Source organism: Ciconia boyciana, chromosome 3, assembly GCF_034638445.1.
Source record: "Ciconia boyciana chromosome 3, ASM3463844v1, whole genome shotgun sequence".
NCBI lineage: Eukaryota > Metazoa > Chordata > Aves > Ciconiiformes > Ciconiidae > Ciconia > Ciconia boyciana.
This window is the reverse complement of record NC_132936.1, coordinates 104,179,777-104,205,000: the sequence shown is the minus strand read 5'-3', so window position 1 is coordinate 104,205,000 and position 25,224 is coordinate 104,179,777. Positions and strand designations below refer to the sequence as shown.

Genomic DNA, 25,224 nt, shown 5'->3' with positions numbered 1-25,224 from the left:
ATGTACTGTTTCTTTTTGACAGAAAGAAAGGGATTCTACACTCTGCTTATGTAAGCACAAATATGAGGAAACCAACCGAAATGAAACAATAAGGGAGCACTTGAGAACTGCTCCAAAATGTTCTTGGAAGTACATTTCTACCACCCAGAAATCTCTTTTTTTAATAGGATATGTATAATGAAAACTGTTCAATTTACTGTAATAATTATTCTTACTTGGCTCTAAAATGTCAGTGATTTTTTATTTTTAATTTAAAAACATCCCCTTTCCTCGCCTAGGCACAAGCAGGGTACACCTCAACAGGAAGAACAAGTGAATAAAGTCAGCTGTAACCTTTGTATACCCAGAAATATTATTAATCTCCAATACGATAACAAGATACCGTTTCATGAGCAAATAATAGCATGCAGTAAGGAGGCGGGGGGGGGAGAGATTTTCTTACCTTTACGTCTGAGAAGTAGGTTTTCAGCATATTGGAACTTGGGTACCGGGTGTAAAAGAACATGAGCTTGGCCTTTTTCAAGTGATTCGGTGACAAGCCTTCCTGCATGTAGGATTGAATTAGTAAAGGAAAATGCTGTTCTTGAGAAAGCTGTTTCTGAACGTACCGAGCTAGGAAAGTGCCCCCTTAAATACTCTGCAGTTCCCCAGACTACAGGAGAAAATATTAACATTTAAATTGCTGCGCTGTAATTTTCTGTAAAATAGCTAAATGAGGGATGCGAGGCCATGTAACTTCAACCCTGTATTTCCTATCAGTTTTGGTGCTGGGTCTCGGGAATCTTGCAAGTTTACGGCTTGTGTACCATATGTATGTTCACTTGTTGCTAAGGAAACAAATGCACGAAGCATGTGCCGCAGAAAACTTATCGGAAGCTTCTTCCCCCTCTCCTTTGCAATGCCAGCCAAAGTTTCTTTTTCTCTCAGTGTTGTGCCACTTGCACGAGATAAAGCTAACGCATGTGAGACAATCAGAAGCACTTTATCATTTTGAGCAATGTTTTATACAGGCAGTACGTTTCACCTGTTTCATTTGTGTCGATAAATTTCAACATCTTGAGTAACTCTCTCTCAGCCTGCTGTTGCTTTGCTCCAGTGGCTGCCTTGCAAATCAAAGCGAAATTTGTAATGGGCAGAGCCCCTCTGCCACTCAATCCCCCCGCCACAAACTTGTCGCCTCCTGATTTACACAGTTAACTCCTCGGAGAACGAAGCTGTATTTGGGGCTAACCAATCAATAAATGTGGGCTAGCAGATCAATAAATGGCCACTTACCCTATAAGGCAGCCTATTTATCTGTAAACAGAAGCAACTAAAAGAGTTCCCAAGGGAATGTGAAGCTAACCATAACAATCTCAGCTTGCTGATTTTTCTCCCAGCTTCTTGGCTCTCTTTTGTGTACTGCGTGCTAGGACGGCTCTGGTCACATCTGTGCCGCAGGCTGGCCCTGCCATTTCCTCAGCAAATTAATGGCTTTATAATTTATCAGAAATGAAGATGCACGTGGAGAAAATCAATGTGGCCCCCACAAGGTCAATTAAGGGTTCTTCCCAGAAGCTTCTCTAAGGACTGTTTCTCCTAAACACAATTGTTGAAAATTTCACTCGGTTCACACCTTATGGTAGGGGGAAGGTCAACCAAGTTGACAGATGCGCTGCAGCCAAGGTGCCTCTTCCACCTTACGGCCGGGCGCACGTCAGCACAGAACAGCTCATTCCAGGCCTCGAGACGGGAAACCCAGACTGATTTTTATCAGCAGGCTACTGATTATTAGTTAGGCTTCTTCTTCTCTAATTCGTGAAATCTGCTGAAACCCTTTCCCTTTATTTCAGTTACAATGTTCATTTTTAGATTGGAAAAATGTCGCATTTAAAAAAAAAAGTCATTGACAATATTAGTTGAAAAACCTCTTACTATCTGGAAGTACACGGAAAACGCCTCAGCTGAACTTGCATTTTGTTTTAGATGCTTAATCATTACAAAGAAGATAATTTATGACTGACATACTTCTTGTGCCAAGAGAAGAGTTGAAAGAACCTCCAGTTACCTCCATTAGACTGATAGAGAAGTCTAAAAGAGCATTACACTCTGCAGTGCCATCTGTCAAAAGACGTAAGTGAAATAATAGTAGCAAGCTGTCACCTATTGCTTAGTGATAAAGAGTTTTAGACAAATCAAAACTTCTACGCCAGAAATCCATTTTGTTATACGATCCTTTCAGGAAAGTGGGGGTCGAAAGGGGTACTCCAGTAAGTAAAAGAAAAAAAATATCCCAAGTCTCCTTAATTTGCAATTCCTCTGACGCTGACAACATGTTAATATCAGGTTTGGCGTATATTCTTTCAATGCAAGCTCAAAGATGGACTTAAACTTTCAAAAAAAGCTCTCATATTTGCTGGATTTAAGCATATTAGACAGTTGTCTAAGCATTTGGATTCCTTCTGCATTTAGGATTTCTAAATATTTTCTGCTCTAATGCCAGAGGATATTGATATTGAATGAAACATATATTAAAAGATGTTCTGAGACTCAAATTCCCAGAAATCCATTTTTTATTAAAATTATACTTGTTCTTAAGCACTTGGCAGCCTTTAAAGCGATATCAAATATGCCACAAATCTGTATATCTTGATCCTAAGGTTAACGCTTTACTGTGATAAAAGACATGATCTGTAATAATCTAGCAAGAAATAGTTAATGACAGACTTAAGAGCGAAGAATTAGATAACCCATTGCTATTTCAGAAAAAAACTGAACTGACCAATTGCTTAATTTCCTTTTTAAGTGCTTGGGCTGAAAAGCAACTGTTCTTCCAAGAAAGCACTAGCTGTTTCCAGGATACTTACACACGCACAATGACTCATGATGAAATAGATTCAGTAAACATACAGCTGTACCGAACACGAGCTAAGCCCCATTCAAGGCCAGGAAAGAAAACGAGCACAAATAAATATTAAGGAGGTAAAGGGAGGAGGGGTGCCGAATGGAACGCAAACAAGCTCTGTCCCAGCAGCTCGTGTGGCTTGCCTCAATTCTCTTAGCTATAGCTTTGTGAAGACAGATGACATTCAATTCTATGGGTAATGCAAAATAGACAATAACTGCTGAAACTTGAGCCAGCTGCCAGGTGTAAAAAAAAAAAAAAAAAAAAAAGGAAAGAAAAAAAAAAGGAGAGAAAGAAAAGATGATAAATCCATAAATTAATGAAAGACATCTGCTCGGGAACATAAAAGATCAGAGGAACAGCGTACTGCAGCTGAACCTAAAGCGGTGTTCAAACAACCTGAGTCTCAGCGTCGTGCGTTTACACAGTACAACGTAACCTCACCTAACACAGCAGCAGCAGCAAAAAGGCAAAACGCTAAGAAATAGGAAGCGAAAGACTGGGAAGGAACCATATACACGCTCTTGTGCGTTTTAACTGGAGAAGCATGGGGTGGCATTGCACAGCATTTGACTCATTTGCACTTCAATCCTCCCAGGTAACGCTCCTCTTTTGCAAAAATATTTTTCAGTGATGATCTTTTGCTCCTGTTACTCTCAGCCTGAGCTCCTACAAATGCTCTAACAGGCTTTTCTAGCCCACACATGTGTTGAGCTGAAGGAAAAGAGGTAACAACAGGCCGCATCAGGTAAAAAAACCTGCACTAGCAAAGCCAAGCTGCTCCTTAAGTTACCCCTCAGGTGCTTTTAATCAGCAAAGCTCCAAATAGCTGTATCTCAGAGCATCTTCAAGACCCTTCAAAGAACGGGCTGGCTGGAAAGTATTTGTTCATCACCCAGGTTTTATCAACAGCACAGAGTTATCCAGCTTGCTGTACAATCGCTCTTTTTCTTTTAAGTTTAATTAGTTTAATTCTAGTCAGATGTAATAACTCCGCATTTCAAAATGTTGTAATTCACTAATTATAGCTTTCATATATTGGGACTGTGAAACTCATTCCAGTTGGACTGGAATTCTGTTTAAAAATAAATAAATTGTAGAAAGTTTCACTAATGTTTTAAAGCCCTCCTGCCAGGGAGAGCACGCTAAGCTTCTTCACCTTTACAGATGTCTTAACAGCACACAAACTACTGTTGTGCTTCAATTTTGATCTATGCAAATGTTTTGGGACTAAACAAGGCTATTTTTCTTGAGATGCAAAGAGGATGCATGACAAAGGAAGACCGTGCAGAAAAACAATTCGCTGTCTGTTTCTTTTGGAATTTGAATAAAACTTAATATTTGATTAAACAGATTCGTTTGCAAAGATACAGACTGCATTCATGACCAAGATGGGAATTCGTGCTGCAGGTGCATCTTATCTTGTTTAGCAACATAAGCAAACATTAACCATTTCCTTCTGCAATTCAGCAAAGGACGATCAGATACGTTCTACAGGCGTTGCTTAGGAAAAAAAAAGAACAAAAACCAAAAAACCAAACCAGGCTGGTTCAGTGTTTTAGCCTACTACTAAAACCTGAACTTGGCTGTGTCTGCTAGTCTTATGTTCTCATCCTGGCTGTATTGTCCAGGAAAGCAGATGTTGCTTTCTGCAGGGAAGAAAGATCTGCTTCTCCCAAGAAATATATTGCCTATATATGCACATTCAACCATGTCAAATAGAAGTGCCACAACAGAATCGACCACAAACAAACCAACCTCCATACTGTGCCTTTTCCTGGAAACTGCAAGCTACCTGGACAAACGCGCCGCTGCTAGAAAAAAACAGCCATCCCCACAGCTGAGCCGTATACCAGGGTACACGTTGCGTAGAAGTGCTCTTTAATAAATCTGTTTGTCCCAACAGGTCTGTATCGAAACCCAGATCAAACTGCAGCCCGCAATAGCGTCTAGGTGGGGAAGTCGGAGCACTTTCACAACGGCAGGGGAAGAAGTGGGGCAAGGGAGGAGGAAGGGAGTCACTCCACTTGGCGTTTCCCCCGGCTAAGCCTGGGAGCGGCGGGGGACTCTCGCACCCCTGTTTCAGCAGAAGCAACAAGCTCCATTAGCGACCGCCAGCGAGACTGAGCAGGAGACAGGGGGAGAAATGGCAGGGATGAGGGAGAGATGCTCCACGGATGGAGAGGATCACGTGCAGCCCCGTAACTACTCCTAGTTCACATGCTTGGCGTTTTTTACCTCTGCTCACTCCCCTCCCAGGATGGGAGAACTACTTTTATACAAAAACAATTAGTATGCCACTGTACTGTTTGGTAGAAATTACTTAATTGCTCTGGCCTGAGTCTTGCCCTCAGCTGCCACTCCTGTTGACCTCGGGACTGCTTTCCGAGCATCGCAGCTTGCATTTCAATATGCAGGAGAGATTTTCAGTTCGGATCTCCAAAAGTAACTGGCAGTAACTGTGAGTGATGCTGGATTTAGACCGACTCCTCTGTTTTGCCATACAACGTATATGGCGAGGAGAAGATTTCCCTGCTACCAATGCAGCAGTGAGATCTTCTGTCGGGAAAGAGGTCCCTCAAATATCATGTCCACTACCAGCTGGCTCTCGAAAACACTGACAGCTAAGGAAGGTGCTTTCCAACCGGGAACACTTCCCCCTATAGAAATGGGACTATTCATACAGGTCAGACAGCAGCAATTCTTGACTCAGACTTGACCTAAGTCAGATCAAAGACTGGTGGTGATGGGCTCTGGACCTACAGCACCTGCCTTCGTCCCAGTAGTGCCCACTGCCACGGGAGGGACGGGAAGTCCGGGTAACCAGGGGGTCTCGAGCCCTGCCAGCACCCTCCTAAGGATTTAACACGTCTACATACAAAGTGGTTAAATTAATCTAAAACCACCAGAGTTATTAATTGCCTAGAAGATATCCAGCGATGGGGTACAGCCCTGTGCATCCGCCTTCACGTGATACCCCTGGAAAGGGGACAAGTTTCTCAGCATCACTACCCTTACTCAGGGAGGGGCAGAGTTATTCAGTCGCAATTACTTTCATCAACTGGGGAACGAAATTAGCTGCATCTAAGGCTCTGTGCTTGCGCTGCTGCCTTCTGCTGGGGTCTTGGAGCTGGGATAAAACATCGTTCTACCCTTCATTCAAAATCCTCAATTTTAGCATCAGGCAGACATGGTATTTTATTCACTTTTAATACGACTGTACTTGGAAGAAAAATCTTTTGACCAAAAAGCACATTAGGGGAAAAGATGCAAGGAGTGGGAGGTGTTATTGCTAAAAAAGAAAAAAGAAAAAATCTAGTACTAGTTTCCAGGAAAAAAAAAAGAAAAGATCGTTACTATGTCTGGATATGCCTAAATAAAGGCAGAGATGGATTTTTTTCCCCTAACTAAAGCCTGCTATTGAGCTAAAAAGAGAGATTTTATTATCATCTTTTTTTTAAGCAGGGGAAGTGTCCTGTAAATTTAATACAGCTGAAGTTTTATATTTAATTGTTCTCTCTAGCTTTCCAAAATAATTTGCTTTGTGTATGTTAGGACAAAAGATTTCTGTGTATGGCTGAACAGAGGTTAATCATGCATAGCAGGCAGCTGCACAAGGGCTGAGGAACAGACCTCTGGGTGGGGGAAAGAACTTGATGCAGCCTGAATATATCAGTACCTGTGTCTTTTGTGCTTCGTTTCCCTTACGCGCTTGAGAGCTGAAGGCTCAGGATGACCAGACCACGGCTCTCTGCGAGCCCCAGCCACGACACCATTAACACAGGTCGTGCGTTGGCCCGGCAGGGGAGGGAAAGGAGGCGGCTGTGGCTTGAACAGTTTTCGGCCGAGGGCAATGCCCCCTCGATCACCTCCCCACCTGGGGAAGGACTCGCCAGCCCAGGGAAAACCCACAGGCACCCAGGTCGTGGGCCTGGCTGGCTTCCTGACCCCACAGGACGGTCTAAAAGGCTTGGGGAAGGCAGGTGGCTATTTTATGCGAACACCATTGCTGAAGGAGTGCCATCAGCCAACACCTGGCATTTTATTTGGCCTCGCCAAGCCCCCCCCCCGCTCCCCCCCGAGCGCCCCGCTCCCACAGTGCCTGGGGGAGGGCCCAGGACACAGGCATGGCCCCTCGTCCTCTCCCACCGGCCACCGCCGGGTTATCGCTCATCTTTCGAAAAGGATATTGCACTTCCCGAGTAGGGCGAGATTTCGGACATGTCTTGCAGGTCGCCGCACTCGGACTTTATGAGGGACAAGGAGAGGCCCTCGGCGGCGCTGGGGGGGTGGGCCGGCGAGCAGGGGTGGTGGTTCATGTGGTGCGATGACATCTTGGTCCTCAGGCTGGTGGTCTCCCGGGTCAGGTCGAGGGATTCGGGGGAGGCGCGCTCTTTCCCCGGGAAGGAGGCCGACGGGGCGCCCAGGGGGCTCTGGAAGGGGTAGGCCATGAGGGGCAGCGGGAAGGGGTGGCGGAAGGAGGAGGTGGAGAAGCCGGCGGTGGCTGAGAGCGGGGACTGGTGCAGGGAGGCGTGATGGCCGCCGGCTGGCGGGGCTGAGGCGGATTGGTCAGAGGAGTTTTTGCGGACGACGAGGGGCAGCGCCTCGGTTTGGTCGGTGGCGCCGGGCATGGGGACGCTGCCGAAGGTGTCGAGGGGGTTGGGAATGATGACGTCCCCAAAGCACTGCAGGCGCTGGTTGGCCGTGTGGAAGTTGTGGTTCTCCCCGTTGACGGCGAACCTCGCCTGCGGGATCTGGAGAGGCGGGAAGACCTGAGGAAGCTGGCGGGAGGGCTTGGACGAGAAGACTTTGACCACCGTGTCCACAACTTGCGACATGGCAGTGTTCAGCTCCTGCTTCAGCGTCTCGGCCAAATGTTTGCCTTCGGGGTGGAAGGCGTTTGGCCCTTGCTCCTTCTCCTTGGGACCTTCTCTTTTCGGCTTGTTCTCCGCGATCTCCTGCTCCCGGATAAGGGCCCGCGCCCGGTCGATGAACTGCCCTGGGTCCAGCTCGCACATCTCGTTGTCCGACCTGCCGACGGAGTCGCCGGCCCTCGCGTCCATGGTTTCGGAGCGCATGCTGTCTTCAGACAGGTTGCCATCTTCATCATTTTCGGAGTCGGTGCTGTCGTAGATCTGGTAGAACTTCTCCTGCAGCTGGCGCAGCTGCTTCTGCATGTCCTCCAGCTGCTGCTTCAGCTGTCTGCGCTCCTCTCGCTTCTGCTCTTTTCTCGCTGAAACCAGCTGCTGGAAACTCTGCTGCTGCTGCTGCGGCAGCTTTTGCTTGCGTTTGTTTTCTCTGTAACTTTCTCGGGGACTCACAGACTGCGGAGCTATTTCTCTTTCGTTTTCATTGCCCCTTAATGCCACACTGGGGGAATGGCTCATACCCCGAATTATATTCTCAACCCGGGCGCGTTTAGCTCTCAGGTGCTCGTCGCATAACCGATCCACATCAAACTGGCTCATAGTCGGCCTGCCAAAAGGGGAAAGACACTCTTGGGGGCTGTCTCTTGAAGAGTTGCTGCATACATCCTCCTGATGTACTTCTGAGCCTGTACTAGAGAGACCACTGGCTTGGAAACTGGGCTCCGTGCCACCATTTTTGTTCATGTTATTTTTCAACAGCTGGGAAATTATGGTTGCTCCTGGAAAAGGCATCATGGCATCTTCATATGAGTTCGCCCTCTTCAGCAGCTTGCGGAGTACATTTGACTTTTCCCCATCTGCATGCTGCACCACTGAATACTCGACATCCTGCTCTGAACCTTGGGGATTCATGGCACTAAAAAACGTTGCTCTTGCCTTTGCAAAAAATGCAGATGCTGTCCCTACCGTCCTTTTCACTCCAATGTCAACTCTTCTTCTCTTGGTTTGCCTGCTTAAGAGGGCTGTGCTGTCATGGTCAGGCATCACTGGACTGTTATTGTGCCATCTTCAAAAGCTTGTCAGCTGGGCTCAGCTCAAGAATCCTGGGACCCTGGCCAACAGAACAAAAGGACTGATGAATCATTTTCTTTAAATTTCTCCAAATTTCCTGACCTCAATCCTGAATAAAATGCAAAATGCATAGGCTCTGGGATTTATGGCACATTACAATTATTGCAATTTATTATGCACTCTGCTTGAAATGAAACATTTTTAAATATTTCTGCTCCACTGGTTTAAGATGGATTAAGATTTAAAAAAGCAAAAACTGCTTAAGCACCAGTAATATGATTCTCTTGCACAAATGCCTAAAATGATACTGTTTATCTTCAGAAGAAAGAGTAGATTAGAAGAACACAGCCTCTGACAACCAATTGATTAAATTTAGGGCATTGAGATACATGTTACAAAAGAAGATGAAAGTACTCCTTATTTAAGTTTTATTGTTAAAACAAGAAATTGTATAAAATTTGGATTAAAAAATTCAAGTGTGATGTAAAACCCGTAATTGTAGTTTTGCTTTTTAAAGAGAGATAAAATGGGTAAATAAACATTCGAAGGTCAAAACAACAACTTTCACTTAATTATAGGTAGGATAGTATATGTGGATATGAAAGGCAAAGAAATCATAGACGCATTTAGGCTTACACTGGGGGAAAAAAAACCCCTCTCTTAAATCATTAGGGAAACATTTATTCAGCAAAGCAAAAATGCATTAAAATATTTTATGGTCAGGATTATAATATTTACAGAGATGTAATCAAATAAAGGCCAAAATGTAGTTCGTTAACATAGCCTCGTATGTACCAGTGACTAGCCATTACAGTGTTTTGAATTCCCCATACATTCCTTCCCTTTTCTGAACTTATATTCTCCCAGCCCTGCTACCAAAGGCTGAAGATTCTGAATTTCGTACACTAAAATACATGACGTTAAATTTTTTGCTTAGCAGAAACGAGGCATGTTCAGTGTCATATCTCTCTGCTGTAGAAAAATCTCCAGGAACAGTATCTCAAATGCCCAGTGAAGCCCTTCTTACATGTAATATTTTGAATACACAGAATCTTATTTCCTGTGACATGCAGAAAAGATGAGAAAAAATATGGAAAGATGAAAGAAATAACATCAATCAGCTGCGTGAGAAAGGAAAATACCTTCTCTTTATATGAACTCTCATTGTTTCCCAGGAACACAGCATAAAAAGATAACACACTTCCTTGCATTTTGTAAAAGGCTCTTGACATAATTTGTGACTTATTAACTAGTGATGCTAAACTCACATTGCACATAAAGCACTAGACACTCTTTCCTGTTTCTTAAAAGTTAACACTGAGGAAAATTAAAATATTTTTCATGCGACGCTTATCTAATATTAAACTTTACATTTGCTTAACAGAGCACAATCTTCACAATAACAGGGTATATTGCCAAAGGCAGCATGCAGACTTTTTGGAATTGCTCCCATCTCTTTCAGTTCACCTGTAAAAACATCTACGTGCTCCCTAGGACTGCATCTGTGGCTAGTTTTAAAGAATGACTATCCATGCAAATAGGCATAATTTCAGCATGAAATAACGTGTAAAATCAAGACAGTAGTCAATGCTTAGTTTGCAACCTGGATGAAAAAAAAAAAAGCTCTTAATACTTAGAAACATTATGTTTATTCTGCAGCCTTTGCCCACGTATTCTGGATGTACTAAAAGAATTTTCAGAGATTTGGTGTCAGAGACAGTTATGCAAGGGACGTGATGTTTGTTTACATTAACTGGCTCCTTGCATACAGGAAAGCAAAGAATGATAAAAATTAAAAAAAAAAAAAAAGTCATTAATTCAGATGGGAAATCCAGAGCCTTACACTGTTATCAGGACACCGCCTTCAGAAATCGTTCCTTATCAAGAAGCACTTTAAGCAAGTGAAGTTTGGAGACCTCACAATAATAAGAAAATATCAAGGAGTTCTGTTGCAGGGGCCCAATTCTACCACCTGCACACCAGGCAGCATCCCACCCTGCAAGCAGCTCCCCGGCAGTCCAGGGATACCAAAATCCTGTGATGTGCGAGTGGTAGGATCGGGCCCTGCTTGGCAGTATGTGACGTAAAACACCTGCTTTCTCTCAATTAATGCAAATGGACTTTTTCAGGGGGCAGAATCAGGCTCTTACAATTAGGTCTTCATCTAAAAAAAATCTGAGGAGTCGAGATTTCAGAAGGGTTGTTTTTGTAAATAAACGGCCAAGTCCTCAGGGGGTGGAAAGGGGCGACCGCCACCGGAGTTTTTAAGCAGGCAATACTGGCACAGGATAAACCAGGGTCAAGGTTGATCTTTCAGTCTAGTGGTGCTCATTTGAAAGCGGTATAAACTAATTGCAAGATAACCGAAAGAGCTCTTGCTTACTGCACGTAAGATATTCTAAAGGCATTCTCCATAAAGATAATACTTGCCAATAGAAAAAAAAACCACCAACACCAAAAACCTTCACGCTTTTCCTTCCTTTTCTGTAGTCAAGCTATGCTTGATTAAGATCCAGCAATAAGTTCCCAGACTCACACCAAAAACCTCACGTCAGGTTTCAAGTTTTCCACATTTCCCAGCAAATTTGAGGTGCCTGACCACTGTTTCCCTCTCTCTTGCCCAATCCCAACCAAGGACACGCGTGGGGAGGGCTTGCTGTACCCTTGAGTCAGCAGCTCAGGAAATAGGCTGTCCTGCGCCAGGTTGGAAGGTCATTGCCACGCATCCTTCCTCCCCAGTGTCCATTTTCCTCTCCCCGAGCCCCCGTACCAGCAGCTGCTCGCCTGTCCACTCCTGCCACCGCAAACATGCGGCAGGAGGTGCTCCGGAGCGATGCCCCCTCCTTCCCTCGCTCGAAGCTGAAAGCATCGGAGTTATCATACACTTAACCTGGGTATTAAGCAACGTCTCCCATTTGCCCTGCTGTTATCCCAAGCCTACAGACCGCCAGCTTTAAGGCTTACGTGCCTTTCGGCTTAAATATGAGGAATAGTTCTACTTTAGCCTGACAAAACAGAATGAATAGTGAACAGCCAGTTAATATTTTGGTCTCGGAGGACCAAAACCAATTCACACCTCAAGGGAAGTGGAATGGCACGTACAGCGGGATGCAAAATCCCAGCCACGAAGGCAGACTTTGATACTGATCAGAACTGGATAAATAGGGAACTCTTGCGGGGGGGGGGGGGGAACAATTAGGAAGTTTGTGTCCTTTACGTAGTACCAGTACTTTGGCTGCACGTTGTCTCAAAACTGTACTTCATACATCTAATGTCTCTGTACAGCTACCCAGAAATATATAGTTAGAAAGACAGCTTAGGTTGTCAAGATCGATGTAGAAATCTGCAGAAGCATCATTTCTTTCCCAGTTACAGAGTTTTAAATTGGTGAAGGTTAAATTCGCTTTCCACGTCACTTTTGATACTCCTTGCATGCCAAGTGTAGTTTACGTTAAATTTACCCTCCACTTCCCGAGCCTCAACTCGCACGATGCGGCTTTCTCAAAACCCAAACATTTTCCATGCCCCTGTAATTAAAAATCATACCAAGGGCCTCAGCACTTTCTAAGTCCATCCACAACCATAGCTTGCAGTATTTTATTTACAAATTTACTTTCAAAACTTTTGTTTAAGGAGATATGATTAAAATGTAGCTATGAATAACCTCTTAACAGCACAGCAGCTACAGACATGGGTTTGTTTCATATTCTTTTGATATGCATTGACATTTTAACTGGAAACAGATTAATTCCTAGGTATCCAAGAGTTACTGTTACCAAACCTTTGGCTATAATGGTCTTTAGAAAGGAATGTGATGTCAGGTATTTAACCGCACTCATTGCAAATAAATCAATTTCTGTAATCAATTTTGTTAACTCATCTTGATCTACAAAGATGCCCATCATTTTCTCCCAGATTAATTCATACGCCTATGAGATACAAAGGAGATGTAAATTCAAACTCACCCTCCTCAGCCACTCTGAAGGACCCTAGCCTAACCTAAACAGCTACTAAATACACAGCAGTAAAGTGCTAAACTTGACAAATATTCATGGATGAATTCAAGGAGATATCAGTTTATAGAGCTGAAATTATTCCTATCTTTTCACAAGCCGACTACTTTCTTTGGTCCAGCGTCTGCCTGCTTCATGTCAGCCCGTTATGCCAACACCACACAAGAAATTTAACACACTTCTGCTAATAGAAATATTTAGATCTTTCACTCTAAAGCACTACACGGGGTATGGCTTTGCCAGAATCAGCCAGGAAGCGCAGGATGAAAATTATTCCAGTCAACAGCATTTCACGCACAAAACCACAGCTAAAATCCAAAGAACAGATGACATCTATTCACCATAGATCTGTTCAGTGCTAAAATCACGTTAGCCACTAATGAGAAAGTACTACCTTTTTGTACGGCTCTGACGCAAGTTTTCTCGGGAGAAGGGAGAATCTAACTCCCTTAGCTGAGACGTCTAGTCAAAGAATTTGAAACAAGGCAGAAATGATGGGCAACTATTTGTGCAGTAACAACTACTTTATTAGGCTTTATCCGTAAGAAGAAGTAAAAATCAGAGCCTGATTTACTTCAAAATTACGCTCTTTAGCCTTAAAGAAAAAAGCCACCCTCGTTTTATGAGCCTGGTGATACCCAGGGCCCAATCCAGCAAGGTATTCAGCAATTCCCGTGGATGCCAAACATCCTCAGTGCCCATCGACTAGAGGGAGAACTGACAGAGGGATTCTGCATCTCATTAGTTCAGGCCTTTATTTTGGGGAGATGCACGGCCCTCCATCACGTATCCGTGCTCGGCACTGCTTGAGGAAACAGATTCTTTGAATGAGAAAAGGAAACCGAGCTGCTCAAGGTAGAAAACTGAAAACATTTTCCTCCTCTCAAGCCAGTTTGGTCCCTGTTATTTCACTGATCGTGAAGAAAATAACTCACATGGTCTCTGTGCAGAGACAATACTGAAACGTTTGCAAGATTCCTACTACGAACTCAGCCCAAGTTTTCCAAGACTTCTTTTTTCCATGCTACATGATGTCGTTAAATCACAATTCTTGAATTAGTTAATCTAGCAGTTAGGCTGCACTTTGAGACAGAATAAATCACGATTTAGAGACTACAAATTGCAGTATTTACAATTCTGCCCTGAATCAAATTAAGCTCCGGTTTCAAAATGTGTCCATTCTTACGACTATCTTAATTTATCAACCGATCATAAAAAAGACAAGTCATATAAACGGAGAGGCCTCAGAGTTCAGCCGGCAGGAAAGTTAACTGTATATACTGACGGTGCCATTCAGAAAACGTAAGATACTTTACAGAATAGTTTAATAGGGAGCTGTTAGCGAAAAGTATATACATTGTACTTTTTATCACAGATCAACTCATGAAATCTTGATACTCTGTCTACCCTAGAGTATTAACAAACATTTCACAGTATGCGATACTGCTGTTAAAGGTAAGCTCTGGACAAAAAGCAGACAAAATACATGCAAAACGAGCTGCAGTGGTCGTAAACTTTACGTGATTGATGGCAACTCGCAGAAAAACTGCGAGGAGAAGACGACGTAAAGGGTATGTGCCACATGCAAATCTACGGGTACGGAAACTGCCTCCATATAATTCATCCTGCCTACTGCCAGACCTCTACAGACCATGGAAGTGACAAATAATCTGAGCTTTTACACCTCGCGGTGACACCGCCGTGTTTCTGTGCCCTGCGTTAGACACCACCGGACCCTTCCGGCACCCAGTGATGGCCATGGGTGCGCGGATGCGCTTCCATGTGCCCCCCGCCCGTCCCCAGCCCCGGATGAGGGTTTTGGGGTGACGCTCGCCGCGCAGCCAGAAACACCCCGGCCTTCGCCGCGAGCACCCGGGACCTGTGGCAAACGAGCGGGTTTCCAAATCCTCGCCCGGGGAACTTTCGCCCGACATTCAAGGGCACCTCTAGCCTGCAGCCGTCTCCCCCGCCAGCCCTGCCTGACATCTCCTACTTCGCCAAAGATACTAAGCTAATACCCTCCCTACCTGCTGTTTCCGCAGACGGGGCACACGGACGTGACACCGGCCCCTCCGAGCGCTCCGTCCCCCCTCGGACGCGCCTTTCGGGCGCACAGACCGGCCGCAGACACTTACTTACCCACCTGCTTCCCGCGGCTCACCCCGCCACCCGTCCAGCGGCACAGGGAGCCGGCGGCCGGCACCCCCCGCGCCCCGCAGCCGCCCCGCACCTGCCCCGGTCCCCGCCGGCCCGGCCCGGCCCGGCCCTGCCCTGCCCGCCGCCCCGCTGCAACGCGGCCGCGGGGAGACGCGCAACTTTCTCCCCCCTCCGCAAAGACGCGCGGACCCCGGGGCGGCCCCGCTCCGCCCCCGCGGAGTGCCCGGTGCCGGGGAGCCCTGCCCCGGCCGCCCGTCAGGCCCCGCGTTTTCGGTGCCCCCCGTCCCGGGCCGCTCACCCCAAACGCAGCCCGGCGCGCCCCTCCGCCCCCCAGCACCCTTCCCTCCCGCGCTTCAACTCCGTTTAAACACAGGGCAAAGTGCTCCGGGTCCCTCAGCCGGTCCACAGAAAATGAGAAAAGCCAAGAAAGATCTCCACCAAAGGCTAAGAAAAAATTAACCCCCCTCCCCCCCCGGAGAAAAAACACACAACAACCAAACAAACAGAAAGCCCCAAGAATCCTGATCTTTTTTCCCAGATCAAGGCTCTTATCCCGCGACTTGAATTCGATCTCTCCTCGCGTGCTCGCTACCTACCGCTCAAATCCCATTTTCTATACATTTCCACAATTCGCAGCTCGTCCCACCCTTGGAAATGAAAAAGTGATGGCAAGGATAAGAAGAATAAGAATAAAAAGTCCCTGCCCTTCCCGGCTCGGGTTAAAAAGGAGAACTAGCGACATGCAAATGACAAGCAAATTGGAAGAGACAAAAAGAAAGGCAGCTATAATAAACAAGACAAAGAGGAGGCTCAGAGGACCGGAGCAGGAGTTTAAAGCAGGGGATGGGGAACTTCGGCGGGGAAGGGGGGAGGAGGAAGCTCGGAACAACAAAAAGAAGCCGAAGGCCGGCTGCGCTGTCCGTCCCCGCAAAACTGCCCTCCATCCCACGGAACGAAAGAAAGACCGGTCCACAAAAGGTGGCAGCGAGCGAGCGCCGGGGAGGGGGGAATCGCCAACGACGAGCAGGTCACTTACTCCTCAGCCCCGGGCAGGCGAGGGCGAGCGCTCCGCCGGGCTCGGCGCTCACAAATCCTCACCGCGTTAGCTACGGGGGAATTAACTGCTCAGCTAATAAAGTCATTGCAATTTTGCCCCCTGGAAAAAGAAGCCCGGGCTGGATGACGGTGATGGGCATTTTGCTGGGGATTTCATCCCCCCCGCCCCCCGCCCATTTAAAGCAGCCCAAGCAAGTGCGAATTTGCGAAAAAAAAAGAAGGAAAAAAAGACCCGAAAAGGCCGAAAAGGCAGGGGGGGACGGAGGGGGCGCGGAGAGGGAGCGGGTACTTACTCCGTGCAAAGGCGACGAAACTGAGCCTCGATTTTTTTGCCGGTGGCAAGCGAGGAAGGCAGCCACGCGCACGCACATGCACACACCGCACGCGCCCCGCACACGCACCCAGGCGCGCACACACACCCGCACCCGGACCCCCGGACACACGGACACGCGCGCGCAGCCGGCGTGTCCGCGATATGGTAATCGGGAGGGCGAGCGGCTGCGGGAGGGCAGCGGCCGCGGGGCCGCGGGCGCGGAGCGGCGCGGGGGCGGAGTGGCGCGGAGCGGCGCGTGGCGGGGCGCGGGGCAGGGCTGGGCAGGGCAGGGCTGGCCGAGCCGAGCAGCGCTCCGCACCGCCACAAGATTTACTTTAAGACACAGCTGAAGGAAACAGGAAGACTAGACGTCACGCTCCGAGTGACGTGAGCCCGGCCCGGCGCCCAATCGGGAGGCTCCTTGGGACGGACGGGGGGGACGGGGAGAACTTGGCAGGAGCGGGGAGAGAGGAGCGGGGAGAGCGGGGGGGAGGGGCCGCCCCGCCCCGCCCCCGCGGGAAGGTGGCGGCGGCCGCGCACCTGCGTGGGGGGCGGACGGGCGGACGGACGGACGGACGCGGGGCGGGCGCGCCGGCAGCCGCGGCCCGACGGGGCGGCCCCTCCCCCCCTCCGCCGCGCACGGGCGAGGGGCGGACAAAAGCCGCCCCGCGTGGGGAGGGAAGAGAAAGTTTGGGAAAGTCATCCCCGCGCGGGCGGGGGATGCTCCGCCGTGCCCCACGCGGGGAAGTTTTCCACGCGGGAAGGCTTCCGCAGAGGAGTGCCGGGGCGCGGGGGCTGCTGCCCCAGGGTGCGCGTCCTCCCCGCGTTAAACATCGGGGCGGTGAAGCCAAACCCCGCTCGCGGGCGCTGCCCCCACGCGGGTCACAAACTTAAAGAGGAACGGGTCCCGGCTCGGCGTCCCTCGCCGGCGCGCAGGGGCAGCGGCTCTGCCGCGCACCGCGGGGCTGTCCGCGGGGACCGCGCGGGTCATTTCCCACGCGCGGGGCAGAAAATAAACACGAAAACGAGCGTCAGGTTGCGGCCCGTGGAACAACCGGCGGTGCCGAAACGCGGGTGTTCGCTGCGGGCGGCCCCGGCCCCGCCGCCCCGGCCCCCTGCACGGCGCGCCCGAAGCTTCGGTCAAGTTAAAGCCATCCCCGGGCCGGCGCAGCCCGCTCCCGGCCGGCGCCGGCGGGAAAGCCTCGGGAAAAAATTTTTTTGGGGGAAAAAACCCAAAGAGGGTCTTCCCAGCAGGTCCGGGCTGCGATCCGGAGCAGAGCCTGCCGGGCGCGCTTTGTCCCGCCGTGGGCGCGGGTTTCCGCGGCGTGGGGCAGGGAGCGCCCGCACCCCCGCCCCGTTGCCGCGGAGGGTCGGGCGGCCGCTGCCGGCGGAGAGGCGAGGCTTCCCGCGGGCAAACAGCCTTAGGCTTGCAGGCGGCAGGGGAATCAACTGAGGAGAGGGAATAACGTCCTGCGGAGGGACGGACGGCAGCGGAGCGCGGCGGGGCGCCCGGCGGCAGGTAAGGACGGCGCTGCCTCGCCGGGCCCGTCCGCGCCCGCCCCTCGGGGCTGCCGTGCGGGGCGCCCGGGCCGGCGGGAGAGGGAGCCCCGAGTGGAGGGGAGAGCCCGGCCGGGCGGGCCGCCCCTGCCGAAACTTGCGCCGCAGCTCCGCGCCAGCGGCGAGGGGCCGGGCCGCGCCTCGCCGCCTGCCCGCCCTGCTGCTGGAGGCGCGGGGAGCCGCTCCCCTGCCCCCCCCGCCCCCCGCTTTAAGGCTCTGTCTCACTGGAGGGGAGCCGCGGCGCCCAGCCCCACGCGTGGGTGCGGGCAGGGCTGGCCGGGCGCGGAAGCCGCTCGGCGGGGCGCGCCGCGAGGGCTGCCCTCCGCGGCCAAAGTTTGGGAGCCGGCGCGGGCAGCAAACCCGCCCCCGGGGGGCTGTCCTGCCCGCGGGGGCGACACGCGTGGCTCCCGCAGCGGCTCTTCTCCCCGCTGCCCGCCGGCGGGGCCGGGCCCGCCGCCGCGTCGGGGCGATTGGCGGCTCCGCGCTGCCTCCGCGGCGGGGAGCGGGGTCACTAACGCGGGTGCGTGGGTAACGTGACAAACCACCCGCCGCGGATCACTAAGAACCGCTCGGGACCGGCCGAAACGGCCCCGTCGCGCCGCCGGAGCTGCCGCTGGGAAGCTGCTCCCGAGTTAGGAGAAATAAATCTCCCTGCCGCTGCCCCGGCCGGCGGATGACGAGGAGACACAGCCGGTAACACCCGCCCTAGAGCCGGCACCGGTGCGGGAGGCGAAGCCTTTCGGGCCGCCGCCAGCGCCGGCCTCCCCGGGGGCGCAGCGCCCGGCACGTCGGGGCGCGCACGGCGGCGGGCGGCAGCCCCGGCCCGGCGCGGCCGCCCTGGCGCAGGGCGAGGGGCCCGCGGGGCCGCCCTCGCCGCTGCCCTCCCCGGCCGCCGCGGCAGCGGGAGAGCCCCGCTCCTCGCCGGGCCGGGCGCCGCGCCTGGGTCCGAGGCCCGTCCCGGGGCCGGCGCTGGCCACCTCAGCGCCGTGGGTGACCGCAAATCCCCGGTGCAACGGGGCGCGTCCCGGGGCGCTCCGCTGCTACGGCTGTCGTCCCCCAGCCCGAGCGCCGGGCGGCCCCGCAGCGGTGCCCGGTGCCCGCCGCGCCCTCCCGGCCCGCGGGAGCCTCTGCCCGCCGGGACGGCTTCGCCGCCCGTCGCCTTAACGTGACACCTTCAGCAAGAGGGGCGCCGGGCCCCCCGCCGCCGGGGAGCGACGGGGCCGGGGTGGGCCGACGGGCGAGCGGCCGCGGCGGCGGCCCGCGCTGCGCGGCGCTCCGCGGGCGCGGACAGGCGGGCACGGCCGGCCCGGGCCGGCCTGGGCGGGAGGGCTCGCTCCCCTCCTGTTCCTGCGGGGCTCGGCTTGCCGGGGTGACACGTTCAGCCTCCCGTTGTAGCTGTAAGTGCTGCAGGGGCTGCGGAACAAGGGTGCAGAAGTGTGTCTGGACGCAGGGGGAGATAGGCTAAATTTGGCGGGTGAATGACTCGCTTGAATTCTTTCCTTTTTGTTTTTTTTTTTCTTTTAAAGGACACTGGGATACACGTAGAGGTGAAGCCGAATCGTGCAAACGCTAATAAATAAATCAATGCTGCCTCCGACACTGAGCTTGTCACCACCGGGGCCCAACTTAACTTCAAGCACTGTTGAGTTACCCAAAAGAGAAACTGAGGCACTGGGAGTGAAGCGATGTCCCCAAGGTCACACGGCAGAGCAGTGGCAGCCAGCCTGGCCCCAGCCATGGGTACCATGTGCGCAGGCTTCCACCTACCATCTGGCCCCGCTGCCTCGTTTCTGTAGCTGCTTGCAGGTTACCTTCCTCCAGCCCCAACTTTTTCAAGTCTAAACACACCGGCCCTGCGACCTGCCACACCAGTAAGCCCAACGGGCATGAAATGCATGCTTGCCACTCGCCCACCCTCTCTGGCACTGAAGGCTCCAGACCCTTTCTCTCTTTTAATCTGGGAGGATAGGCAGCCTCTTAAGGAATGCAAGTTGACGTTTCAAAGCTCAGCAGCAAAAGTAATCCCCCACCCATCACCCAAACTTTACAAAGCTCTTCTTCCTCCAGAATTTAATCCCTCAGAAGGGGTCCAGGGGGACCCCCGTGCCAGCAGCTGGCTCAGGTTTTGTAGTGAGCAAAGCCGTCCCTGGTGCCTTCTCCAGGGCCTGGTGGCTTGGGCAGTGGCGGGGCAGCCTCTTGCTGCTGTGGGTGGGTGCGTGGCTGTTTCTGTGCCCCCAGTCCCCCAGCTGACTGCAAGCGTGGTCCCTGCTAGTGAACTTGTAGATTCCAGCCTGTCTTCAAACTCCTGTTGAAGTCCCAGGTCCTTTTCTTGGTCATTAATAGATGGTAAGGTGGTCACACTGTTTATTTTCTGAGTGATGGGCATTTTGGATCCCAACAAAAATTAACCCTTGATAACAAAGTTTGGATTCAAAGCCGGGGTGTGCTCTGGTCTGTGGGCTCTCCTGCCCCTCTGCCTCTGACTAACGCTTGGTGTGTGTCACTGACTTCAGGTCAAAATACTGCATTTCTTCCAGATACGGGGGTGGTCAGGTCTATGTTCAGCTGCAGGGTTTGTCCCATCAGAAATAAATCCTCCTCCAAATTTTGGTGCCACTGAAGAGAAAAGGTTTGCTGCAAGCTGACAGCTTTCTGTGCTTGCATTTCTTCCTTTAAGGGGAAAAAAAACAGATGCAAGAAACTTGGGAAAACTTTCGCAGTGTGTCCATGATCATGGGTGATTCCTCTGTCCCTTTGGAGTCTGGCAACAAAATTGAAAGCGACAGGGGTATATTGTTGAAACTGCCTTTTCTTTGATCATTTTCCTTGCTGTGTCTGTTCCAACTAAATGAAAGAATGGGGCTGCGAATACGTAGCAGGTTTTCTTTTATTTTTTTCTTTTTTTTTTCCTTTTTTTTTCAGGGGTGGGGAAGGTCCAAGTACTCTCATGCATAAAAAGAAGAACACCCTGCAACCACAAAGGGCTGATTCTGCTCTTACTTATGCAGATGTGAATTAAAAATAACTCTACTGATATCAATAAAGCATCATCAGTGCGTGTGTATGAGAAAGAGGAGAACTGGGTGCCTGATGTGTGTAATTGCTGGATTTAGATTGCCTTTCCTCGCTTCCCTTTGCCCTGGCTCCTCCTTTCAAAGAGGAAACCTTTGGAAGAAAATGCCTTTAACCTGGAGAGTGAATGCAACCTAGGTGGTTCAGCAGAGTGCAATTTAATTCAAGAACCTGGTATTGATGGAAATGGAATTGTTAAATAATAAGAAGAATAGTAAAAAAAAATAACAAAAAACCTCACAACCTCCAGAGAGGAGAAAGTGAACTAAACTAATCCTATTAAACGTGGTAGCATGTTTCTGTGCAGCTCACTGAGAGATTAAGCACAGGAAAAGGGATAAGTGCTGCTTCAGTTTCACTAAACTAATGTGACAACTTGTCATTGGAAATCTTTACAGCTTGTTAGCAGATGACTAGCTGATTCAGATATGTTTTCTACCGTTTCCTTTGTGTCTGGGGGTGGTGTTTTTTTCTTTCCTGTTCCTTTCTTATCCATACTGCTTTATTTTGCTTTTTAATCCTTCATGTCTCCTTCAAGTCAAAACATTTAACTTGCTTTAATCAATATTTTGTTTTGAAGATGTCCCTTGACCTTTTGTTTGTGCAAATTAACCTTCAAGGGCACCTCATTCATTCATTAACCTCAGTGGGATGCCGTATCCCTTGTACATGGCATTTTAGGATGCATAAAACATTTATGAATGTTTAGACATATTGCAGTGAATGACTGTGATACTGCTGTGGTTACTACTACTGCTACTAATATATTCATTTTCCTTCCATCTCTCTCTTTCTTTCTTCCTTCCTTTCTCTTTCTTTCTTTCTTCCTTCCTTTTTCTCTCTCTCTCTTTTTCTTTTCTTTCTTTTCTTTCTTTCTTTCTTCCTTCCTTCCTTCCTTCCTTTCTGTCTTCCTTTCTTTCTCTTCCTTTCTTTCTTCCTTTCTTTATTTTTCTTACTTCTCTTTCTTCTTTCTTTTCTTCCTCTCCCTTTTTCTTACTTCACATGTTGCTTGTGTACAGAAGGCAAACAAAATAGCCAGGCTGGGAGAACTTTTAGCATTAGTAATTTATTGTGAAAAGCAGATGTCTAGATTCTTTAGAAGCATATACTGAGTCTTAATCTTCTCTTCTTCTCTTCTCTTCTCTTCTCTTCTCTTCTCTTCTCTTCTCTTCTCTTCTCTTCTCTTCTCTTCTCTTCTCTTCTCTTCTCTTCTCTTCTCTTCTCTTCTCTTCTCTCCTCTTCTCTCTCCTTCTCTTCTCTCCTCTCTCTCTCTCTCTCTCCTCTCCTCTCCTCTCCTCTCCTCTCCTCTCCTCTCCTCTCCTCTCCTCTCCTCTCCTCTCCTCTCCTCTCCTCTCCTCTCCTCTCCTCTCCTCTCCTCTCCTCTCCTCTCTCTCTCTCTCTCTCTCCTCTCCTCTCCTCTCCTCTCCTCTCCTCTTCTCTTCTCTTCCCTTCCCTTCCCTTCCCTCTTCTCTTCTCTTCTCTCCTCTTCTCTCTCTCTCTTCTCTTCTCTTTCTCTCCTCTTCTTCTCTTCTCTTCTCTTCTCTTCTCTTCTCTTCTCTTCTCTTCTCTTCTCTTCTCTTCTCTTCTCTTCTCTTCTCTTCTCTTCTCTTCTCTTCTCTTCTCTTCTCTTCTCTTCTCTTCTCTTCTCCTCTCTTCTCCTCTCCTCTCCTCTCCTCTCCTCTCCTCTCCTCTCCTCTCCTCTCCTCTCTCTCCTCTCCTCTCCTCTCCTCTCCTCTCCTCTCCTCTCCTCTCCTCTCCTCTCCTCTCCTCTCCTCTCCTCTCCTCTCCTCTCCTCCCACCCTTCTCTCTTTCCCTTGGCCCTCCCCCACCGGCGAAGGCATGATCATTGAGTAAATGGAAAAAAACATTTCACAACATTAAAGGAAGACTGTTTAGAAAAGGAAGGCCCTGCTGAGGTGTAGAGGAAGCCTGTTTATTAACACTGGACACCTCTTATCTCAGGCAGCTCCAGATGGATGTCCCCTTGGTAATTCCCACTCTGTGCCAAGTGGGGTTAAGCAGGGTAACCACCTTGACGTGGGCTGGTGATCACCGGGGGATCATCGGCTCCTTCAGAGAGAAATTTTAGCAGAAACTTGGGGTGGGGGAGGGAGAGCCATCAGGCTTCAGCAGAAAAAGCTTGCACGTGGCCAGATTTACCTTTGTGGCTGTAAACTGCTTGCTGCCTGGGACAGAGCCAGGTTTTGATTGAGAGATAAAGTAGTTCAAATCTGTCAATAATTAACTGTCACTCAATTAAGGCTTTCTTAACAAATTAGCACTTGGTAGCACCTAGGGTGCAGGTTTTTCATGGGAAAAGGCTGAGAGAGTGACGTTGGCCATTAAGTTTGCCCACTGAGTATCAGCTAATGTCCCGCTCAGTTTAAACACCACGGTGTAAATTTGGTGAATTGGTTCCCAAACCCCATTTCTGCCAGATTGCTTTTAAGATTAACCATTTGTGCCTTCCCAAGCTAAACAATGCAGGCCGGGATTTGCTGAATAAGAGAGCTATCCCCGATTGATGAGGGTTTCCCGGCTGTCAGACAGCCTTGAAGGAGCACCCTGATGTAAAGGAGGCTGTAGGTTTGAATTTACAGAACCCTGCAGGACCGTGGGAACTGTAGTCTGCCTCCCATGTAAGCTGCTGTAATGTGTTTCTGTCTCACACAGGGCCTCACTCTTCCCCAGCCTGCCCCTTCCACTGGGTTGGTGGGACGGTTAAAAGGGAAAACATTTCCACTCGCTTTATCCCACTTGGAAATTCTCATCCAAGCAGCTGCCACCAGGCTGTGACCTCTTGTCACTTTCAACCTGACATGGCCCTGGCTACCTGGCTTCACCAGGGTTGTCGGATCGAATGCATTTCCAGAAACGTTGCAAAGCTCCATGTTTATGCCTCTCTCCCAGGTTCCTGGAAGAATCCTTCTGTGGCCACAGAGGTAGCGTTGGCGTCTCTCTGGTAGCAGATATTTTGCCAGTTCCCTTTCATCCCTCTCCGAACTAGCAATGCTGTGGGTATGTCATCCCACTCTTCCTCTTAATTCTCCATCCAGAAATTGTAAGTGAGTGTCGGATGTCAGCCAGATCCAGCAGAGCCATCCCAGTTTACATCAGCTGGTGATCTGGCCCCGTGTTTGCACACGCTGCTGGATCGACGCTGTCGGGATGGGAATTCCCTTGGTACATTGATTCACAGCAAACCGCAGACTCTGGAAGCCCTGGCCTTGTGATCATTTGTCACATCAACCCTGCTGAGGAGGAATCCGTCTCTTGCAAGTCAGAAAACCCTTTGCTCTCTGTTGGCATCGAATTCTCCTGGTGTCACGTGCAGTTGCACCTCCAGGAGGTGTAAACACCGGATCTGTTTAGAACTCAAATGCAAAACTCTGGCATATGCAGGTTCTGATTCACAGCGTGTTACACGAAAGGCTGCGAGATGGAAGCTGGTTTTAGCTTCAACTCTGATCCGTTCCTCTGATACGGGTTTATGCTCAGTATGGGTTTGGTTAAAGCAGTCACTGCTTACCTCACTGAATAGTTTTCTGTCTCTTTTGACCAAAGCACGCCTTACCTGCAGCATGGGCCAAAGCGATGCTGGACAAGAGTTTAAAAACAAAGTTTGGGAAGCTCTCCAGGTTGTTCTTTTTGGGGATGCACACTGTCGTACAAAAACTAATCCCGATGTAGCTTTCTTTCTATTAATCATGTCAGAAGAGCTGCCGGAGAGTGACAGCTCTTAGCCAGCACCACCCTACCGTGGTTCAAAGATCTGAACCATTTCGGCAACCTCCATGTGGAGGGGTTAAAAGCATGTTAAAAAATGCTTGGTGTTGCCCTGTCCTAGTACTTGCTTTAAAAGTCTTAAGAAGTTTAAAATCATAAAGCAGGAGAAAAGGAAGTGCATTTGATAGTTTAAAACTGTACCCTACCCTGCTGAATAATCGAAGCTGGTATTGAACAGGAAATGTAGTTTAATTTTATAGATTTATGTTCTTTTGGTTGGTTGGTGTTTTTAAGAAAGAGGAAGATATTTCTGTAGAGGGATTATAACCTGGGGAAAACAATTTTGATTTTTTTGTGTGCACTGTATTAATTTATTTTCAGATAAATATTATTTTTATTATTTTCATTTTTATTATATAAACAGTTTTAAGAATCCATCTTTTCTAATAAAGTCATTCCCATGATCTGTCACCTCTACGGACTCAGTCCTGCAAGGCATTGAGGGAC

General features: G+C 49.5%; 1 protein-coding gene across 2 annotated transcripts in view; it reads right to left on the bottom strand.

Moving 5' to 3' along the window:
• Positions 1-16,698, bottom strand: part of PROX1 (prospero homeobox 1) — a 49,797-nt gene extending 33,099 nt beyond the window's left edge. For both annotated transcript variants that reach the window (XM_072856925.1, XM_072856926.1), the window contains exons 1-3: positions 16,343-16,698; positions 7,075-8,863; positions 443-550 (exon numbers count right to left, since the gene is read on the bottom strand). In XM_072856925.1, coding sequence (XP_072713026.1) covers positions 443-550; positions 7,075-8,796 — 1,830 coding nt within the window. In that variant the 5' untranslated portion in view covers positions 8,797-8,863; positions 16,343-16,698. The remainder of the gene's footprint in view (positions 1-442; positions 551-7,074; positions 8,864-16,342) is intronic.
• Between the last annotated feature and the right edge of the window lie 8,526 nt (positions 16,699-25,224).